At 46.5% G+C, this 19476-nt stretch overlaps 1 protein-coding gene across 1 annotated transcript in view; it reads left to right on the top strand.

The window, feature by feature from the left end:
* Positions 1–18664, top strand: part of TMEM40 (transmembrane protein 40) — a 28601-nt gene extending 9937 nt beyond the window's left edge. The window contains exons 2-12 of the mRNA XM_081105659.1: positions 4976–5056; positions 5657–5794; positions 8415–8504; positions 10198–10251; positions 12778–12813; positions 13187–13219; positions 13606–13656; positions 16505–16576; positions 16664–16738; positions 17258–17320; positions 18063–18664. Of these exons, the coding sequence (XP_080961785.1) occupies positions 4984–5056; positions 5657–5794; positions 8415–8504; positions 10198–10251; positions 12778–12813; positions 13187–13219; positions 13606–13656; positions 16505–16576; positions 16664–16738; positions 17258–17320; positions 18063–18082 (705 nt within the window). The 5' untranslated portion in view covers positions 4976–4983 and the 3' untranslated portion in view covers positions 18083–18664. The remainder of the gene's footprint in view (positions 1–4975; positions 5057–5656; positions 5795–8414; positions 8505–10197; positions 10252–12777; positions 12814–13186; positions 13220–13605; positions 13657–16504; positions 16577–16663; positions 16739–17257; positions 17321–18062) is intronic.
* The last annotated feature ends 812 nt before the right edge of the window (positions 18665–19476 follow it).

Here is a 19476-nt window from a genome sequence, read left to right as displayed (position 1 = left end):
CTCACAGTTCACCTGCAGGAACACTTGGCCATTAGCCAGGCATTCAAGGCCCAGGACTACTTCCCAGCCTCAGGGGATTCCTACCCTTTCAACTGCCCTCTGCCACCCACCCCCTCCACTGAATCTTTCTCCCACTCTGCCTTTTGCCACCTGTTGAAATCCAACTCAATCTTGGTTGCCTCAGCCCCCTCCTCCAGGGAGAGACACCAGGGAAGGTAAGCAGCCCTTGAATGAAGAGGCAGGGTTCTGGCGCCAGCCTTGCCCCTGAGTTGCTATGCGACCTTGTGCAAGTTCCTCCATTTCTAGATCGCGGTTCCCCCATTTGTAAAATAGGACAATAATCCCCACCCTTTCTGCCTCCCTCCTGATTAGTATGAGGATTGAGTGAGCTGGGCAGGAAAGGGGCTGTGAGGCTGTCTCCTACTATCCCTCCCACTCTGGGCCCAGGCCCTTATGACAGCAGGAACTTAGGAAATACTGGGCTGGATTGAAGGGGAAAATCCGGTTTAGCGAGACCTGTGGGTGCAGAGGACCTGGCCCCACCAGTGACTCAGCAGGGCTGGGCTTTTGGAGAAAAGTGTTAGAAAATGAGTCTATTTCCTTGTAGGATCAGCCTCAAATGTGGGGCCACCTGAGGTGCCTCTAACCAGGGCTAGGGATGGGGGTTCTCTGTCAGGGTAGGGGTCCTCTGTAAGCTGGGAGACCTTGGACAAGTCGCTTTGTCCATCTCAACCTAAGGTTTTCCTGCATAAAACAAATAAGACTTGCATGAATAAAATTAGATCGCAGGGGATGTGCCATGTTTCTTTTCCTCTTCCTGCTTTCTTCTTTCTTCACTTCTCTGTCAACTGTCTATGGTTGTCCTTCTTGGCTCCAAGTCACATGCACTGAACTTGAGTTTTCCGAAGCCCCTCCCGGCAATCCCTCTGCCAGCGCCTGATGTTCCACCACGAGTCCTCTGTCCTTTGTGTTAAGCATTGCCTTGCCCATTGATCCCTGAGTTTTAAGTTATAAAAATTCTATGCCTTTGCCAGTGTGGCTCAGTTGGTTGAGCGTCATCCCGTGCACGAAAAGGTCGCCGGTTTGATTTCCAGTCCGGGCACATACCCAGGTTGTGGGTTCGGTCCCTGGCCAAAGATGTTTCTGTCTTTCCCCCCCTCTCCCTTCCTCTCTCTCTAAAACCAATAAAACATAGTTAGAATTTATGTCTATAAATTCTATCTATCCTTTCTCATAGCAGAAATAAGGGTGAAGGGAGGGTGGGGCAAGGATAGCTCCTACCATTTCCCCTCTCCTGATGGATCAGTGTGCTGAAGAACTGCCCAGGGAAGTGAACTTGGCTCTGAGGACACTTCCACCAGAGGCTAAATATAAGCCAAGTCAGCATCACTTGTATAACACCCCCGTGACTGTTCGTGGCTTCTTTCCTGGTCAGATGACAGGGGCCTGGGAAGAGGTGCCAGCATTAGTCCTTCCAGCCCTCAAGATGGACCGAACAACTACTGTTGCTCAGTCACTGACTAGCTACATGGCTCTGGGGAAGTTTCTTAGTGTCTCTCTGTCTCAATGTTCTTAACCTATAAAATGGGCACAACCATGGTGAGCCGTCCTAGGGTTGCGGTGAGGAATACAAGTTAATACACGTAGCATGCTTAGATTGTGGCCTGGCAGATAGTAAGCATTTATTGTTATTGTCATCATCATCATCATCATCATCATCATCATCATCATCATCAATCATTTCTGGTTTCTGTCAGGCCCTGTGCAGGGTTCGGTGACATGTAAATAAGTCAGCCTGAGTCTCTAACCCTGGCGGGGTTCATGATCCAGTAGAAGAGACACACCCTGGGTGTGTCAGACCCTCTGCTGAGCCCTGGGCACAGATCTGAAGGTGAATAGGAACGGTGGCTCCCTGAGTTTTGCAACTAGATGCCCTACCTTGAAGAGGAGTCTGGTACAAGGCAAAGTTGATTATGGCTCGAGAATGATGTGCTGGGGGATGCAATGGGGGTGTTCTCTGGGCCTCCTCCAAATCCCACTCTTCTTTAAAGATGCTTCCTGCCAACTGTTTCCCATGTGGTCCATGGCCCCCTGCCTCTGTGCCTTTGCACATTGTTCCCTCTGGCCCTTCCAACTCACCCCCAGCTTTCCTTGACTGACTCTAATCTGATTTGGCCCCTGGGTTCCAACAGCCCCCAGGTCTACCTTGAAATTCCTTGAGGAAAGTGCTGCAACTTGTTCACCACTGTTTCCCCAGTGCTAGCATACAGTAGGTGCTCAATTAGTGTAGGAATGTGTTTCTGTCAGAATTGTATTTAGCTACAAATAACAACAATCCTTAATAGAGGCGTCAGCAAAATGAGGTTTATTTGTTTCAAATAACAAGAAAGCAAGCCGCTGTGAGCAAGGGCTCAGTTTGCTTTGGCTTTTCCTCAAGGTCACAAGATGGCCCCTGCAGCTCCTGCCATCACATTCATGTTCAGGGATGGAAGGAGAGGCAAGACATAACACCAGCCCTGTTGCCCTCTTTTGTAGGAGAAACTGAACCATTCCTGAACACCAACAAATTTCTGCTAACTTTTCGTTAGTGAAAATTGGGTCTTTCTCAGCTCTGAGAAAGACTGGAGAAATGAATATCTAACTGGAGTTGGAAGAACAAAATTGCAGCTTTGTTAGCAAGAAGTCCAAGGATGGTGGGGGAAGAAGGGTGAATGGAGTGGGGGGTCAGAAGGGGGCGTTCTGGTCAGGCAGCTAGCATGAGCCTTCATGAAGGAGGTGTTAATGGAGCTTTGCCTAGTCAGATACAATTCTGACAATAGGAAAATGGCATAGATAGGAGTCTGGAGGCCTGAAAATGCTGCGTGTGGCCAGGGACTGCCAAGTGACAACTATAGCAGGAAAGAGATGGGACCAGGTTGGTGAACTTCCGGTGTATTTGGCATCAGCCAGAGCTCTCTTCCTCCCATAGGTGCTCTAAATCTCTTCCTCCACTCTACCTGGAATTCCACATTAGAGATGACCTCAGCTAATGACCATGTACTGGGCACCTGCTATGTACAAAGAGTTCTTTTCAAAACATAGATATGCCCTGGAGGTGTATGGTTATCAGTCATTCATTCCTGAATATTAATCAGTTTTATTGCCTAGTGACTTCCTAATGTTTAGCTGAATTCTGCTAAATGGGAATTTTTATTCTCGAAAGAGGATAATAGAAGAAGGGAGATGGGCAGGGCTGGGGTTGGACGCTGATTGTCTGAGGGTCATAAAAGGCCTGGAGAAGAGGGAACTCACATCTTCTGAGGCCTCTAAGGGCAGGCCCTGGCCATCTTTCCTCCCTAAGCCTCTGCTGTCACTAGTTCACAGTTGTGATAAATAGAACGTAGAGAAAGGAACTGCCCTACCCAAGGTCACCCCATGCACAGGTGACAGAAGTGGAGTTCCACCCTGGTCAGACCGACCCCAAAGCACATGCTCTTGCCACTGTACAAATACTGTCTTTTTGCTCCCACCCAGCTCCTCCGTCTTAATAATAATCATCTCAGCTGGCGTTTATTCAACACTTGCTCTGTACCAAGCATTGTTCTAAGAGCTTCATGTGTTTTAGCTCATGCTCTTTTCACAACAATACTATGAAGCAAGCACTATTATCATCCCCATTTTATAGACGAGGAACCTGAGGCACAGTGAGAGGTTCAATAACATGCTTAGCTCCCACAGCTGGAAGTGTCAGGATTCACACCCAGCTGGTCCAGCTTTGAGACAAAGGGAAAGATATTGCCTTGCCAAGGTCTTATGGTGGGTTAAGAGTAGATTCTCTGGCCTGGCTGGCATGGTTGAACATCGACCTATGAACCAAGCGGTCACGGTTCAATTCTGTGGTCAGGGCACATGCCTGGGTTGTGGGCTCAATCCCCAGTGTGGGGCATGCAGGAGGCAGCTGATTAATGATCCTCTCTCATCATTGATGTTTCTATCTCTCTCTCTCTCTCCTTTCCTCTCTGAAATAAATTAAAAAAATTTTTTTAAAAGAGTAGATTCTCTGCTAAAACAAAAGCAACTCAAACTCATAGACACAGAGAAAAGATAGGTGGTTGCCAGAGGTGGGGGTGGGGTGGAGGTGGGCAAAGATTTAAATATCCATTGTCTAAAAACTACAATTCAAATATGAGGACTAATTAATCCCATTTCCTACCTGACTGGTTTGTGATCAGGCTCAGATGGAATTATAGCCACATAGCCCTTTGGAAAACCGTTAAGTGCTATACTAATATAAGGCAGTATGTTACATTTTTAAGTAATGAAAAATTATTGGTTATTTTATTATGACAATAGCACTACTGTTAAAAATTTAGAAGATTCAAAGTAAAAATAAGAAACTAAAAATATGTATGATAGCACCACCCAGTGAGAACCACAATTTATATTTTGATATCGCTCCAACAACTACTGACTGATGGTCGTGCTTGTTTATTTGGATCCTCACCCCTGCCCTCCAACTACCCAACAGGATTATTTTGAAGCAAGTCCAAAATAACATAATTTTATTATAAATATTTCAGTATTTATCTCTAAACTTAAGGATACTTTAAATAAATATAACCTCATTATAAATATCACACCTAAAAATTACTAGCAGAGGATGTTCATAATGGGGAAGCTATGCATGTATGGAGATGGGAGGAATATGGGAAATCTCTGTACCTTCCACTCAATTTTACTGTGAACTTAAAACTGCTTAAATACTAAAGCCTATTTTTTAAAAGTAAATAAGTTTTTATATTGTCAAAAGATGATCATTATCCAAATTTCCCTAATTGTATTTTTCTTTTTTTGTAAGTTGTTTCTCTTTTTAAATTGAGTGTTTTTCCTTTTCTTATTTATTTGCCAAGCTCTCTCTGTGTTAAGGATATTAACTACTTGTTATGGATTATTAATTACAAGTGATATTAATTACTTATTATTGTTATTCCTCCAGGGAAGGCAATGGAGACTTCAGGATCCTCCTCCCAGACTCCAGACCACAGTCAAGTCCATGGAAATACAGAAGATGTAGTCTGTATGTCTGCCTTCTCTGATCCTCTGGGCAAAGCCTCATGGGAGGTGGAGTCCAGCAATGGGTAGAATAGAGGACGACCCTGCTTAGCTCAGGTGGTACAATGGCTCAAGTCACAGTTGAAACCTCTAAAGAAGTAGTGATTTTACACACATGCACACATACATATGTGCTTGGTCCAGTCTGTCCTCCAACACTTTCGAGCTGCGGGAACCCTCAGCTGCTCCCCAACTCTCTAAGAGTCTCTGTGGGCTTGGGCTGGCACTAGGGAGAGCCCCAGCATAGGAGATGGGAACATAGGGCTTAATCTGATCCCACGTGCCCTGAAATTTACAGAGAATCTTAAATTGGTAACTACTTACTGTATACAGTCTAGTGGTCTCATAGCAGGACAGGGCCCTTAGAAGCCCCTGTCTGGGCTCCATATTTAGAGAAATTTCTGCGTTGGGCCTTCTTAGGACCCTGGGGCCTCTGGGAAGAGTATCCTGGAGAAACCAGCCCCTCCTGGCTCCCCACATCTAGAGAGACCCCCAAGGAGGCCTTGGTGGTCCCTGGGGTGGGACGGGCGGGAAACACTCATCCTTGCCTGTGTGTTCCTCCCAGATGGAGAGACAGATTTCCACAAGCAAGACAGGGAGGCTGGACTCTCTCCTCAAAAACAGTATAAGAGAGACAAGTCTTCTTCCTCCTCCTCTTCATCTTCCTCCTCCTCCTCTTCATCCTCGTCCTCCTCTGCTTCAGGTACAGCAAAGATTTAAATATACACGTACATAATCTTATATTATTCAAGAAAACCTTTACATGGGAAAACCATGCCCCATAATCCCCCACCTTGATATTTCAATTCTATTTGTCCACATTCCTTTCCAGAGCCCGCCTATCTGTACACACAACTTGTACAGAGTTATACAGAATCATATAGACAATTTCGTTCATGGTTTAACATTGTTTGCTGTCTCCTCCTCTGCATTTTGCCCTGCTATTCTGTCATATCTTGGCAGCTATTTCTCATGCCTCCCGGATAACCCCTCAAGTGGCTGCATCTCATCTAAAGTAACATTTAGGTTTCCTAGGGACGGTCTGGTGCCGGAGTCAGTGCACCTGTCCGTCAAGCAGCCTGCCCGGGTTCAACTAACTAGCTATGTGTCCTTGAATAAATCACTTAACCCTGTATGCCTTGAGGTCCTAATCTCTAAGATAGGGATGGCAAAAAAAGTTGTTACCTCATAGGATTCTTATGAAGATAACCTTTTTTCACATGTGTAACGTCTTAGCACCTAGCACATAGTAAAAGCCCAAAAAGGAACTATTATTGTTAAGATCCACCCCACCTTACCACCAACTTATCCCATTCATGAGCATCCTTGCTCAAAAGCTTTTGCTTTCATTTATTTATTTATTCATTTATTTATTTTTAAATTGAGGGCCATGGCGTTTGATTATATAGCTATTTACAGTTTACATAATATATCTATTAGAAACTTTTAATAGGTAGGATTAGGTTTAAGTAAATTAAAAGCTGCCGGTTTGAAATGCTTCCTTAAAATGCGTGGGCTGCTCCCCCCTCCTCTTGTGCCTCCCTTGTAGCCCCATCTTCCCCTCACGCTGGAGTGGAAATTCCATACCCTTTTTCTCCCACAGACCACCATTGCTTTTGCTTTTTTAGTATTTCATACAAATCATGTCCTAAGTATTGCTCCCCCACAAGTACTTTAGTGGGTTTAGAGAAATAAGTGTCTCTATTTGAGTCTTGATTACAAGTTATCACATGATTCTCTGATAAACAGCAGAATGTTCTTTCACTTTTATTCTTTTGATTCGAAATGTAAGGTTGAGTTTATAGCAGCAGCGACATCATAGCTAACATGTGTTGATGCTACTGACCTATGTGCCGGGTACTGTTCTGAGCACTGTAATAACTCAATTAATTCTCATAGCAATCCATTAAGGGAGGTACTGTTATTGTTACCATTTTACAGATGAGGAAACTGAGGCACAGGCTGACTGCCCTGCTGGGAGAGGGCTCAGTAACCTGGGATTCCCTGGAGGTCTTTCTGGGCCTGAGGAGCCTAAGGATTAGCCCTGGTCTATTCCTCCTCAATCAGAGCACCTGATCTGTTGTACATAGTGGGCCTGGGTCTGAGATTTTATTTGATGAAAGCAATCTGAGGCTAAATTTGTAAAAATGTTTGCAAATCCCTGGCACCCTAGACTTATGTCCTCATGTTGCAAATGATGAGACTGAGGCCTAAGGCCACAAAATCCATGCTTATTTCAGCAGACAGAAGAGAGACCATGGTTAGTGGGTCCAGTGGGTTTGTGCGTAGCCAGTCTCCTCATGCGTCTGGAAAGGAAACCACCGCCCTTATTAAACGTACACAAACCCACCCACTAAGGGCTTTAGCTCTGGAAGAAGGGCTTCCAGGTGCAGGGGACTCTTGCCAGGGGGACTCTGTCCCTGTGTTTCTCCTTTGTGGTGGGAGGGGACATTCTGTGTTCTGATTCTGGTTGCCCCTTAGGGGGTGCTGCTCCCACACTAATGTCCCTCAAGCATGGCCATAAAGCACTTCCCTCCTGTCTCCACAGCGCACGTGGGATTGGCTGTGGTTAGCAAAGCTGAACAGTAAGAGAAAGCAACAGGCAAATTAACACAGAGCACACAGAGACAGACTGATATTCAGGATCCTGTGTCTGACCCACAGTGACTGGCCTGCTGCTGGGAGTCAGACCATGTCCATCCTTCAGGCTCAGATGGTGACCTCAAGGCCCCCAGCCCTATCGGCTCACTGTTGCCCCAGTCTTCCTCCAGGCCCAGGACCCTAACTGATAGTCGTACACCCAGCACTGTTCTCCCTACATCTTTTTGTTCTTAATGTAGCCTGTTACTTTTTTAATTAAAATTTTTATTGTGAAAGATTACCCATAGTTTTAAAAAATATATTTTTATTGATTTCAGAGAGGAAGGGAGAGGGAGAGAGAGAGAGAAACCTCAACGATGAGAGAGAATCACTGATTGGCTGCCTCCTGCATACCCCACACTGGGGACCGACCCACAACCCTGACCAGGAATCGAATCGTGCCCTCCTAGTTCATAGGTCAATGCTCAACCACTGAGCCACACCAGCTGGGCACCCATAGACACGTTGTACAAAATGTGGAACATGTAAAGATATAGAAAGAAGAAGAAACAACCATCCTTTGCTCTGTCTCCCAGAAATAATCACTAAAAACATGTTAGTCTATTTTTCCCAGACCACACTCCTCACAAAAACTAAATTCTGAGAATGAACAACAGAACGAGTGTATTCTAGGCTCCTTTCAGGCCAAGGTTCTCCTATAGCTTGTGTTTTGTTCCCTGCAGAGAGCAGTGATGAGGACCAGCACCCCAGAAAAACCAGAAAACATCGGCAGAGTCGGGGGGCTGGACACTCCCACAGGGGCGGCTCACCGGGTAGGCAACGGGCCTTAACCATTTCTCCTTTTCCCACTCGGCTCACTGTTGAGTTTCTCCCTGGGCCTGAGCATGTCTGTGTGAAGATGTTCCTAGCAGCATTGTTCATAGTTGGGAAACAACCTAATGTCCAGCAACTGCAGAACAGGTCAGTGAGGCCACACCCGGTCCCGGTTAGAGCTCTCTCTTCTTTATATCGCTCTGAAGTGAAAAAGAAAGATGTCAAATCATATCATCAGTTTGGCCGCATATACGCTTTGTCCAATTTCACTCAGATGTGGCTACAAACAAGACTGGAAGGAAAAGTACCCAAATGCTAATAGTGGTTATCTCTGGGTAGTTAAATTATGGGTGATTTTTATTTTCTCTTGTTGGAACTATTCTATAGTATAAATATTTGACAATGAGCATGTTTTATTTTTTTAACAACAGAAAAATAATTTTGCAAAAAAAAAAAAAAAGATAAATTTCAGCCCAAATGGACCATGGGAAGAAAAGAGCATGGCGAAAGAGCCTGGATGAATGCCTAGTACAAATCCTGGCACACAGGAGGTGTTTAATAAGTGCTGCCCATGAAGCTGGAGTTGAGCTCTGGATTCTGTTTCTGGTGATAAGAACGATTAGGATTGTGGGCTTTGGTGATAGGCCTGAGTTTGAATCCTGGACTTGTCACTGACCATGTGAACTTCAGGAAATAGCCCTGAGCCTCAGTTTCCTATCTGTGAAATGGGGGAGGAAAAGGGACTAGTACCTCCTTCATAGGATTTCCAGGAGGATCAAATGAAAGTACTTCAGACAGTGTTGGTACATTTATGAAGTGCTCAGTAAATAGCAACTGTTATTACTGACTTTGAACAAGGCCTCTCAGACCTCCCGTTCTTTCTTAGTAAATGAACACAGTCACCTCTGGGTGTGCTGGGGAAGGGGGGGCATACCACAGAGTAAAGGGGGAGCACTTGGTAGGCCAGTGGTTCTCAACCTTGGCTGCACATCAGAAGCACCTGGGAATCTTTTAAAAATCCTGATTTCTGGGCCTCATTCTCCAGAAATTCTGTTTCTTTGTTACTAATGTTGTGGCCCCACCCCATAACAAAGAAACAGAATTTCCAGAGGATGAGGCCCAGAAATCAGGATTTTAAAAAGATTCCCAGGTGATTCTGATGTGCAGCCAAGGTTGAGAACCACTGTGTTAAGCCATCTTGCCTCTTTTTTTTTTTTTTTTTTAATCGTTTTATTGCTTAAAGTACAGTGGGGCCTTGACTTACAAGTGTCTCGACTAAATGAGTTTTTTGAGATACCAGCTGTCTCTCCGCCGATATTTTGCATTGAGTTGACAGAGTAATTTGAGTTAACGAGCTCCTTAACGAGCTCAGTCTCTGAATGAATTAAACTTGGAAGTCAAGGCCCCACTGTATTACAAAGAGTATTATATATGTCTCCTTTTTTTTTTTCTCCCCTTGACCTTCCCCTAGCCTCCCATACCCCCTAGTGTCTTGTGTCCATTGCTTATGCTTAGATGCATGCATACAAGTCCTTCGGTTGATCTCTTACCCACCCCCAGCTGTCTTGCCTCTTGACTACCGCCCAGCTTACCCCCAGCACAAGATTAAGGCTTCATGCAGGTGAGAGATGGAAGCTGCCCTGGGCTGCCACTCCCGGGAAGAACTGACTAGGGGGCTTTGTCTCCACCCAGGTGCTGAGCATGGGGAGCCTGAACTTTTGAAGGATGAGCTTCAACTCTACAGAGGTAATCGATTGTCCAGCGACTTTGGGAAAAACAGAATTAGACAAAGGACAGGAGGGCCTAGGTGTTTGTTGGGCAGAAACGAGATCATGTGTATTTCATGAGCTAAAAAGTTGTGGGCAGATGCAGAGAATGTGGTAAGGTGAGTTATAACGCTGGCAGATGGAGATGGGCAAGCATTCTGCACCGTGACGCTGTCCTGGGCTCTCTTCTGAGCTATACCCTTGACTTGGCCGATTTCCCAACTTTCTGGGCCTCAGCTTCCCAACCAGCGAAACGAGACATGACCAGTACTCTCTCGTGGAACACTTGGCTGTTTACGCCGGCAAGAGAAAATTAAAAACCCGGACTCTACAAGACTCATATTATGGAATAACTGTCTCCGAGCATCACGATTATTACAGCAAGACCTAAGTATTATGGCCATTTGCTTCATAGAACTCTGATGAAATGGAGGAATTTATAGGAATGAACCAGTTTGCCAAAAAGCCTGACTAATGCACATGGCCAGATAAGAAAACCTCCTTAACTTTGTGTCATCCCACATTTCCATGATCAACTTAGTGTTCTAACGCCTGATAATGACCCAAGAAAAACGTCAGGAAACACGTATGTACAGGTTCGAAGAAATGTAAATGAAATATTTTGATGTTTTGCAGCAAGATATTACCAATGACTGCTTCTGGGCAATGTGTGGGCAATCTTTATGCTATTTTTTTGTTTATCTGAATTTTGTATTTATTTTTCAACAAAACCAAGTATTATATAGTTTTTAAAAATGCTTTTAATTACCCAATTATGAAAGAAAGATTTCATTGGGTGTGAAACGAGAGAGAGAAACTGATATTTATGTATATTTTAAAATAGTTTTTCTCATCATAAAAGTAATTCATATTTACTGTAGCTAATGTAGATATTGTCATGTATTTGTGAATTATTTTCTCCCCATACTCCCACCCCAAGGCACGGGAGGTCCTCAGTAAATTACACTGTTGGAGTCTCATTTTGTGGCATTCTTGGTACATTCTGTGTACCCTTGGTGCTGGTCACTCTTTGGTCACTTGTAGATGGTGTTCTCATTTGCATATTCACCCTAAGGACAGCTGAGCATGCTGAATGTTTATTGCCATGTGCTGAGTGCCCCCTTCGGGCGTCTGTCCTGGGGCTGACCCAAAAGACAGGAAGTATACAGGAGTGGGGACTCACAGTCATGGTGGTGGTGGGGGTGGTCATGGTGGTGGTAGTGGAAGTGGTTACAAGCTTTCTCTGACTCTTAGTTTGGCGCTTTTTATCCAAGTTAACAGGAATTGCTCCTGACGTGGAGATAGCATGGGAGGAAGAACAAGCAAAATCATCAGGGCCCCAATATAGACTCCCTCTTTAGTACCTTATTAAAAGTCCTACCTGTCCTTGAGGGGGAGAAGGTGATGGGCTAGGAGAGCGGTCACCAGAAACTAGAATAGGCACCAAAAACTAGAAGGCAAATGGGTGGGAAGGTCACCTCAGACCAGATTAATGGTGAGGCTGCAACTCAGGGCGGTATGTAGGGCTTAACTCACACAGACAAGGGGCTTGACGCTCAGGGTTGGGGGACAGGGGGCTGGGACTCCCATGTACAACCCAGCATAGCTCCCAGGAGTTCAGGGCCTGGTGGGGCTGGGGCCTTGTGGCTACATGTCATCACCTAGATCTAGATCATCATGAACAGGCATAGGTTGCAAACTGGTGACTCCTGTGTGTGCAGATGTGTTTTATTTGGCTCACAGAGTGGTTTTCTTTTTTTTCTACAAACCCTTGTGTCGAGGGCTGACTTTCATTGGTGGAAGCGAGGGAGCTGCTCTGCTATGTACAAAGCTCATAGAGTGTTTCTAAAAATTATAATTAATACATTTCATCAATTCTGCAACCCACATTTTTTCACATTTGGACATATCTGAATGCATCATAAAAACACTGGTAACTTGCAGTGATAATTAGCAGTGGTTTTCCTTACATAGTAACATAGAAAAAAATGTCATGTCTCAAAAACTCTCTGATTTGCTAAAATACAAGAGTTGCCAACCTTTTTTATAATCAAGAAGTTTATGTAAAAACCTGGATTTCTGGCTTCTCCTGGGAAGGTGGGAGACCTGTAACACTGGGCAGGCATTCCTGCAGCGGCTTTAGTGGCTGGTGGGTGGTGACTGACCCTCTAGATCAGTGGTTCTCAACCTGTGGGTCGCGACCCCTTTGGCGGTCGAAGGACCCTTTCACAGGGGTCGCCTAAGACCATCCTGCATATCAGATATTTACATGACGATTCATCACAGTAGCAACATTACAGTTATGAAGTAGCAACGAAAATAATTTTATGGTTGGGTCACAACATGAGGAACTGTATTTAAAGGGCCAGAAGGTTGAGAACCACTGCTCTAGATGGACTCGGAACCCTCCAGCTCGCTCCAGTCCCCACGTAACCCACTCAGATCAAACGGAAAGTCTCTGGATGAGGATAATGGACCTGTGATCATGGATTTTCCTTCTGTGCAGGTGCTCCTGGGGAGGTGGTGCCCTCTGGAGAGTCAGGTGAGTGTCTAGCTTCGGGAGAGCGTTGGTCGGTGCTGGTGTTGAATGAGGTCGGGGCATTGCCAACTGTTATCAGGGTTCATGGCTGTAACACAGGGACTCCAAGTCCCCTTGGGGGCCTGGGGTTCGGACCGGGGCTCAGCATGCAGCAGGGCTGGCTGTGGCATGAGGCAGGGAGCCAGTGGAGATCAGAAAGGAGGGCCACGAGAGGCAAAGAGGTTATAACCAGCAGTGGATTGATAGAAAGAGCTGCTGGGCGTGGACAATTCGACAGGAGCATTTTCACAGGCCACCGAGGGCCTTCCCTAGGGTGCAGGCCGCTGGTAGGGACCCAGGCTGGGCTGGGCACTAATGCTGAGTTTCTAACTTCCAGGACTCCGAAGGAGAGGCTCAGACCCAGCAAGCGGTAAGTACTCAAGCCCCAAGAGGAGAGCGGCAGGCGGCCTGAACCCCAGGGGGTGGGAGAGATCACAGCCATCCTGGGAAGGTGGGCCAGTCCCGGCAGAATGCCATCACCAGCCAGGGTGTCGCCCAACGATTCAGGAAGGGGACCTCCAAGCTCAGGGGACATGGGACAGAGCATAGACTCAGGCCTGTGGAGGTAGGAGTGGTCGGTGAGGGTCCCAACAACAGCCTTCCTCTCCTTCACATCTTGGCCCTGATGGGTCCTGCAGGGAGTGTCCTCTGACTCAGGAAAAAGAAGCCAGGAGAGCCCTTCTCAGTGAGGCGGGAAAGAGAAAACCCCACCTGCCGTCCTGTGTCAAAGCTAAACACTGATTTCTTGTTCCTAAGGAGAAATGGAGGAGGTCTCTCAGTTAAGAAGACTGAATATAAAGAAAGATGGTAAGGAAATGAATGTTCCAAAGCTGCTTCTGCTTGTCTTGTCCAGATTTCTATGGGTGGAAAGGCAGCTGGTGGCCTAGAACAGCAGTAATCATACCCCACCCCTGTCGTTTGCAAACTCCCCAGCTTCAAATCACCTGGAGAAGGGGGGACAGTGATTCCCATTTTGCAGATATGGAAACTGAGGCTCAGGAATGGGAAGTGGTCTTAACTTGTGACCCGAGCTTTAACCCTGGACGTAAGCTGTTTCTGCTGTACGTGGAGTTACTAGGATGACAAATGCCCTCCAGACACACCCGGGCTGAGGAAGCTGTGAGTTTAGGTTAGACTAGCTCTAGAGAAGGGGTGGTAAGGACCAGAGGGGCCTCCTCCATTCCAGGCCTGGAATCTGGGGGCGCTTCAAGGAGGAGGGAGACCATGATTTTTTATTAAATAAATGGCAGTTGCTCTAGAAACATTTTGAGTTGTTGCAAAAGCCCACCTTCAGGGAGTGGAGACTTGGGTCCACGCCCCTTGCTCTGCCTTTGTCCATCGAGATGACCAGAGCGTGCCGTTTAATTTTCCCGGCTAAAAGAGGAGCCTTGTCTGGGATTCCCTACGCGCAGAACATGTCTGAGTTGCTTCAGAACATGCATTATACCCCAAAGTGGGAAGGTGAGTCCCCTTTCCACTCTCTTTCTGAGAGTATGGTCGGAGACCCCATGCCATTAACACTGCCCTGACCCTTGTTTATGGCCTGTCAGACACACAGAGCAGTCTCTCCCTGTGAGCAGAGCCTTCTGCAGGCAGAGGGCTGGCTCGAACGTCACCGTCTTGCTTTGTGTGCCGTGTGTGTGTGTGTGTGTGTGTGTGTGTGTGTGTGTGTGTGTGTTCTACACGCAGCAAAATCTGGTAGTTTGGGGCATTTTGAACTCTGTTCAAAGAACTGTTCCACAAAATAAAGTATTGCCATTTGTCTTATGCTTATTTTGACTTTTTTTGATGAAATAATAATTATGGTTCTTATAAGTGAACAATACTGCTGTTTTTGCTATTTTCTTTAGAGGAACAGAGCTCTACTAGTAAGTATATTTGGTAACATTTATGTTGAATTTTAAGATGCCCCTGACTTTCTGAATGAAATTTAGGTGTTTATTTTGTTAAATTGAGATATAATTGACATACATTATATTGGTTTCAGATGTACTCCTCCTCCCTCCCCCCAAAAGGGTAAACTGACTTCAGAGCAAAGAATGTCCTAGAAATATGCATCTTAATTTTTCCCCAGGAAAATGAAACCAGAAATACCCTTCTCCCCTTCCATTCATTTGCCTTCAAAATGCTCCTTGCCAGCAGTGACACGAAATAACACGTTGCCTTTTACCATTTACAAACTTTCCCATGCAGGACGCCCATCTGTCCTATCGGTGACATAGGTATTGCTCTCCTCAGTGTGTATATCAGTGAGGCTCAGAGAGGTCAGGACGCTTGCCCCAAGCTTCACAGCACACCAGTGGCCGCACTGGATGAACTAAGACACATTCCTGGCAGCCTCAGCACCCACTCAGGAAGCTGCCTCATTCCGGGCACGGTCTCTGCATTGTCGTCTCTTTTCCCTTTTCCTTTCTTTCTTCTTGAAATCTTTGTTTGCATCTCTTCTAATCACAGCCCCTGGAGTGGGCCAAAGCCCCTGTGTTCTCTCCTCTGATAATTCACACGGTGCCCGGCAAAGTGCCAGGGGGCCTCTTCCACAGACCACCCCTGAATTCCTGCCAGCCTCTCAGCTCCTCTCTCTCTCTCCTACGCTCCCTTCCGAACATTCCAGCCTGCATTTCCATTTCTGGGCACTGGGCCCACAGCGTGCACCGGGGTTCATGGGTAGGGATGTTTGGTACAACATAGGTGGTAACAGCAAACATCTGACATCAATAACTTCATCAGCGGGGGACTAGTTAAATAAACTAGGGTAACTTCATACCATGGAACCCTATACAGCCATCAAAAAGAACAGGACAGATCTATTTATGCTCTGAGATGGAAAGATGGCCCTGACCTATCAATGAGAGGGAAAAAGCAAATTATAGAGCAGCAGGTATAAAAATTGATCCTGCTTTTTTTTTTTTAAATGTGTTTGTACATATATGTGCCTGGAAAGGTTTGGCAATCGCCACTTGGTTTTACGGAGTAGGATTAGGGAGAGAATGGGGCAATGTGAAACTTTTAAACGTGAAACATTTGCATATCTTTACAGTTGTATACACATTCATTCCACAAACAACGTGTCAGCAGCTCTGCATGCCCGTGCTGCTTTGGTCAATGGGCACAATCTCCACCCACCATCCTGCGGAGGGGGACAGAGAATAAACAGGGAAATGAAAACATAACCAGCTGAGTGGTGATAAGTGTTAGGAAAATAATAAAGTGAGATAAAGGCTGGAAAGGGTGGGGCTTGGGGTGCTGTTTTAGTTGGGCTGGTCAGGAGAAGTGTCTCTGAATAAAAGCTACACTTCAGCAGAGACAGGAATACTTTTAGTAATTAACCTAGTGGGTGGGCTCAGTGGTTAGAGCATTGGCCTGCGCACTGAAGGGTCTCTGATTCAATTCCCGGTCAAGGAGGCCTACTTGAGGTGCAGGTCTGACCCCCACCCCCAGTCGGGGTGTGTTCAGGAGGCAACCAACCAGTGTGTCTCTCTCACATTGATGTTTCCCTTTCTCTCTCTCACCCCTCCTTTTTCCCCTCCCCCCTCCTTTCCACTCTCTGAAATCAATGGAAAAAAATATCCTCACTCCTTGGGTGAGGATTTAAAAAAAAAAAAAAAAGGAGGGAGAAAGAAGCAAATAGTAAATTCCCCACCTCCTGTCTTTACAGATGAGTTTTTCCACTTCGTCCTCCTCTGCTTTGCAATTGGGGCCTTGCTGGTGTGTTATCACTATTACGCAGGTGAGTGGGGGCTGTGGGAACAGTTGCTGGGGGGGCTGGGGGTTCAGACCTGTAGGCTAACCGTTCTCTCCCTGACTGTCCTTGCAGACTGGTTCATGTCCCTTGGGGTTGGCCTGCTCACCTTTGCCTCCCTGGAGACCGTTGGCATCTACTTCGGTCTGGGTAAGCATCCCCTTGCCCCACCCCCCACCCCCCCCATCCAGCCTCTTAGCGGGGGGTGGCTGGACCAGCCACAGATGCTTGCCAAGGGCCAGAAAGCCACGACCTAAGCACTTTTTAAAGGTTTTTCTTATGCTCATGTTTTCCTCCTGACTGCTTTCAAGGTCAATGTGAGGTCTTTGGCAAAACTCTGTGGAAAAATGGGCAGCTCTGTAAAAATGCAACAAAAACAGTTGAAAGTGGCAAACAAACAGAAATCAGGCAGATGCGGAAAACAAGTTAGTTCATGGGGTTGGGTACTGCATTCTCCATTTCCTGGAACTGTTATTGCTGTTCGTGGCTGTTGTTTTTAATAATAACTCCAGTACTATTATCTAAGCATAACCTGCTGCCTGAAATTCCACCATGAGAGCCTTGTTTGTGTGGCTTAAGCCTTGGCCCGCGTGTGGGTGGAGGAGGGCTGACCCCGGGTCCCCTGAGGAGGCACAGCGCTCAGTCACCTTTCTCTGCTTGTCTGGGCAGTGTACCGGATCCACCGAGTCCTGCAAGGCTTCATCCCCCTCTTCCAGAAGCTCAGGCTGATCGGTAACTTCTACATTCTTCCCAATGCACTTTCTCTCTCCCAGTCGGGTCTTCTGTTGCCAGCGAGGCTTAGCATATAGGAAAGAGCACAGGGCCTGGAGCTGGGGCCTCGGTTCAATTCCTGCCTCTTCCGATTTACCAGCTCTGTTAGCCTCAGTTTCCTCAACTGAAAAATGGGTGTAATAACACCTACCGCACAAGGCCGAAAATCACGTGAGGCAGGGATGCAGACGTCCCTAAGCGGGAAACACTGTAGTAAAGTGAAGGGAGTCTGGGTGTTCTGTCATAGAACATTTCCCCAAACTCTACCTTCTCCGTGGTTTTATTGGCTTTATAGCACTGGGGGTGGGGCGGGCTTTTCTTATTTTGCATTTGTCGGATGAAACTGAGGCTCAGAGAGGTAGACTGACTTGCCCAGGGTCACACAGCTGGAGTGGCTGGGCTGAGCTAAAGGAGATCCTCTTGGATGACCAGCAGCTCTGTGTCTACTGTTAAGTCTCAAAACTCAGAGGCCTCCCCGGGGGAGGCGGGGAGGGGCTTGTGTGTCTCTGGGCTGAGGAGTTCCATCTTCCTTAAACCTCAAAGGGGAAATTCATTGCGACGGCGGTGGATCATTGAGGCCGAGGGCTTCTGGAGTGACTTCATTATTCCAGCTGTGATGGGTCTTAGGCATCTGGGGTGATGGTGGGAATGAGGCCTGACTGTCTTCAGAATCCCACGCCATCCTGTGGGCTTTTTCTTCCAGGGCTCAGGAGGACTGACTGAGGCCAGTGCCCGGCGGGCAGCCAGGCCCAGCCCTAGTGTGACCGGCGTGGCATCCGAAGCACAGAGCGACATTCTGGGAGACATGTGGGCAGGCCAGGCTAGAGCAATAAAGAGAGCTCTTTCCCTTCCACACGGTCTGAACATTGGCACCAGCCCTGGCAGAGGTATCCTCTGGGCAGTGTTGGCATGCAATCCACCTGCCAGGATGGAAGGCAGAGGGAGGGTGAGGGACCTGAACCCTTCATGGTACCCGGATCAGCAGGAAGGTTCTGGGACATCACTGCTCTCAGGAAGCAGTAGGAGACTCCTGGGCCCTGCACGCTACAATCCGTCTGGGCTCTGGTTTCTTTCAAACCCCCAGGCTATCCTGTGTGCTCTCAGTTCCTACAGAGCCACCCCAGGACAGACTTACAGTCCACTGTCCTGAGACATGGAACCACCATGTCAGGTCCCCTGGGTAAACCTGATGTGGGTGAGATATGGGGGACGAAACCACCGCATCTGGGCTCCATCATCACCTAGTGCCAGCTCTGCAGCCCTGGACTGCATCAAGATTTAAATAAACGTTTTCTTCCTTGTACTAAAAAGAGTCCGTGAAATATTTCGTTGGCTTTCTTGAGTTCAAGAATACATTTGGGGTCTTCTTTGACCCTGTTCTATTGAGTAAATCATAAAAGTAAAGCCTCTCATTTTAGGTCTAAGACTTCAATTGCATATGGGAGACAGGGTTGTGCAAACATTTTTATAAAAAAGATCTGGAGGCTGTTAGGCACTTTCATCTCGACAAAATCCATGGTAAATTTTGGTTGGATTAATGGAGGTACAGAGTCTAGATTGAAGGAGGTGATAGTGGGCCTACTTTACACTGCCAGGCCACACCAAAAGCATGTGTTCAGTTCTAGACTCATAGATTAAGAACAACAGTGACAAACTGAGAACATACAGAAGAGACCAGAGTGGAAATATAAAGATTGAAGAAACAAGAACTCTTCAATTTGCAGAAGAGAAAAGTGGGTGCCTTCATGGAACTCATAGACTCTGGAGGACACTTTCTCAAGTGGTTATGATGTTCTAAGTACAGTCACATACATTACCTGGCTTAATTCTCACAGCAACCATGAGATGTGTGAATCATACCCATTTTGCAGATGGAAAAACAGAGTTTCAAAGAGGTTTCATAACTTGCTCAAGTTCTTGCGAGTTTTTCCCAGTGATTCCCGGACTTTGAGATTTTAGAGTTGTAGAATATTTTTTTAAAGTGAGAGAGGGATGGGGGGTGGGGGTGGGGGAGCATGAGTGGTTTGGGAGAAGTCAATGGGGAAAAAAGGGGACATATGTAATACTTTCAACAATAAAGATTACAAAAAAATAAAAGTGAGAGCACTTCCAACTCT

The sequence above is a fragment of the Myotis nattereri genome (genome assembly GCF_964212035.1).
Source record: "Myotis nattereri genome assembly, chromosome: 14".
Classification (NCBI taxonomy): domain Eukaryota; kingdom Metazoa; phylum Chordata; class Mammalia; order Chiroptera; family Vespertilionidae; genus Myotis; species Myotis nattereri.
This window is presented reverse-complemented; position numbering and strand designations above follow the sequence as displayed.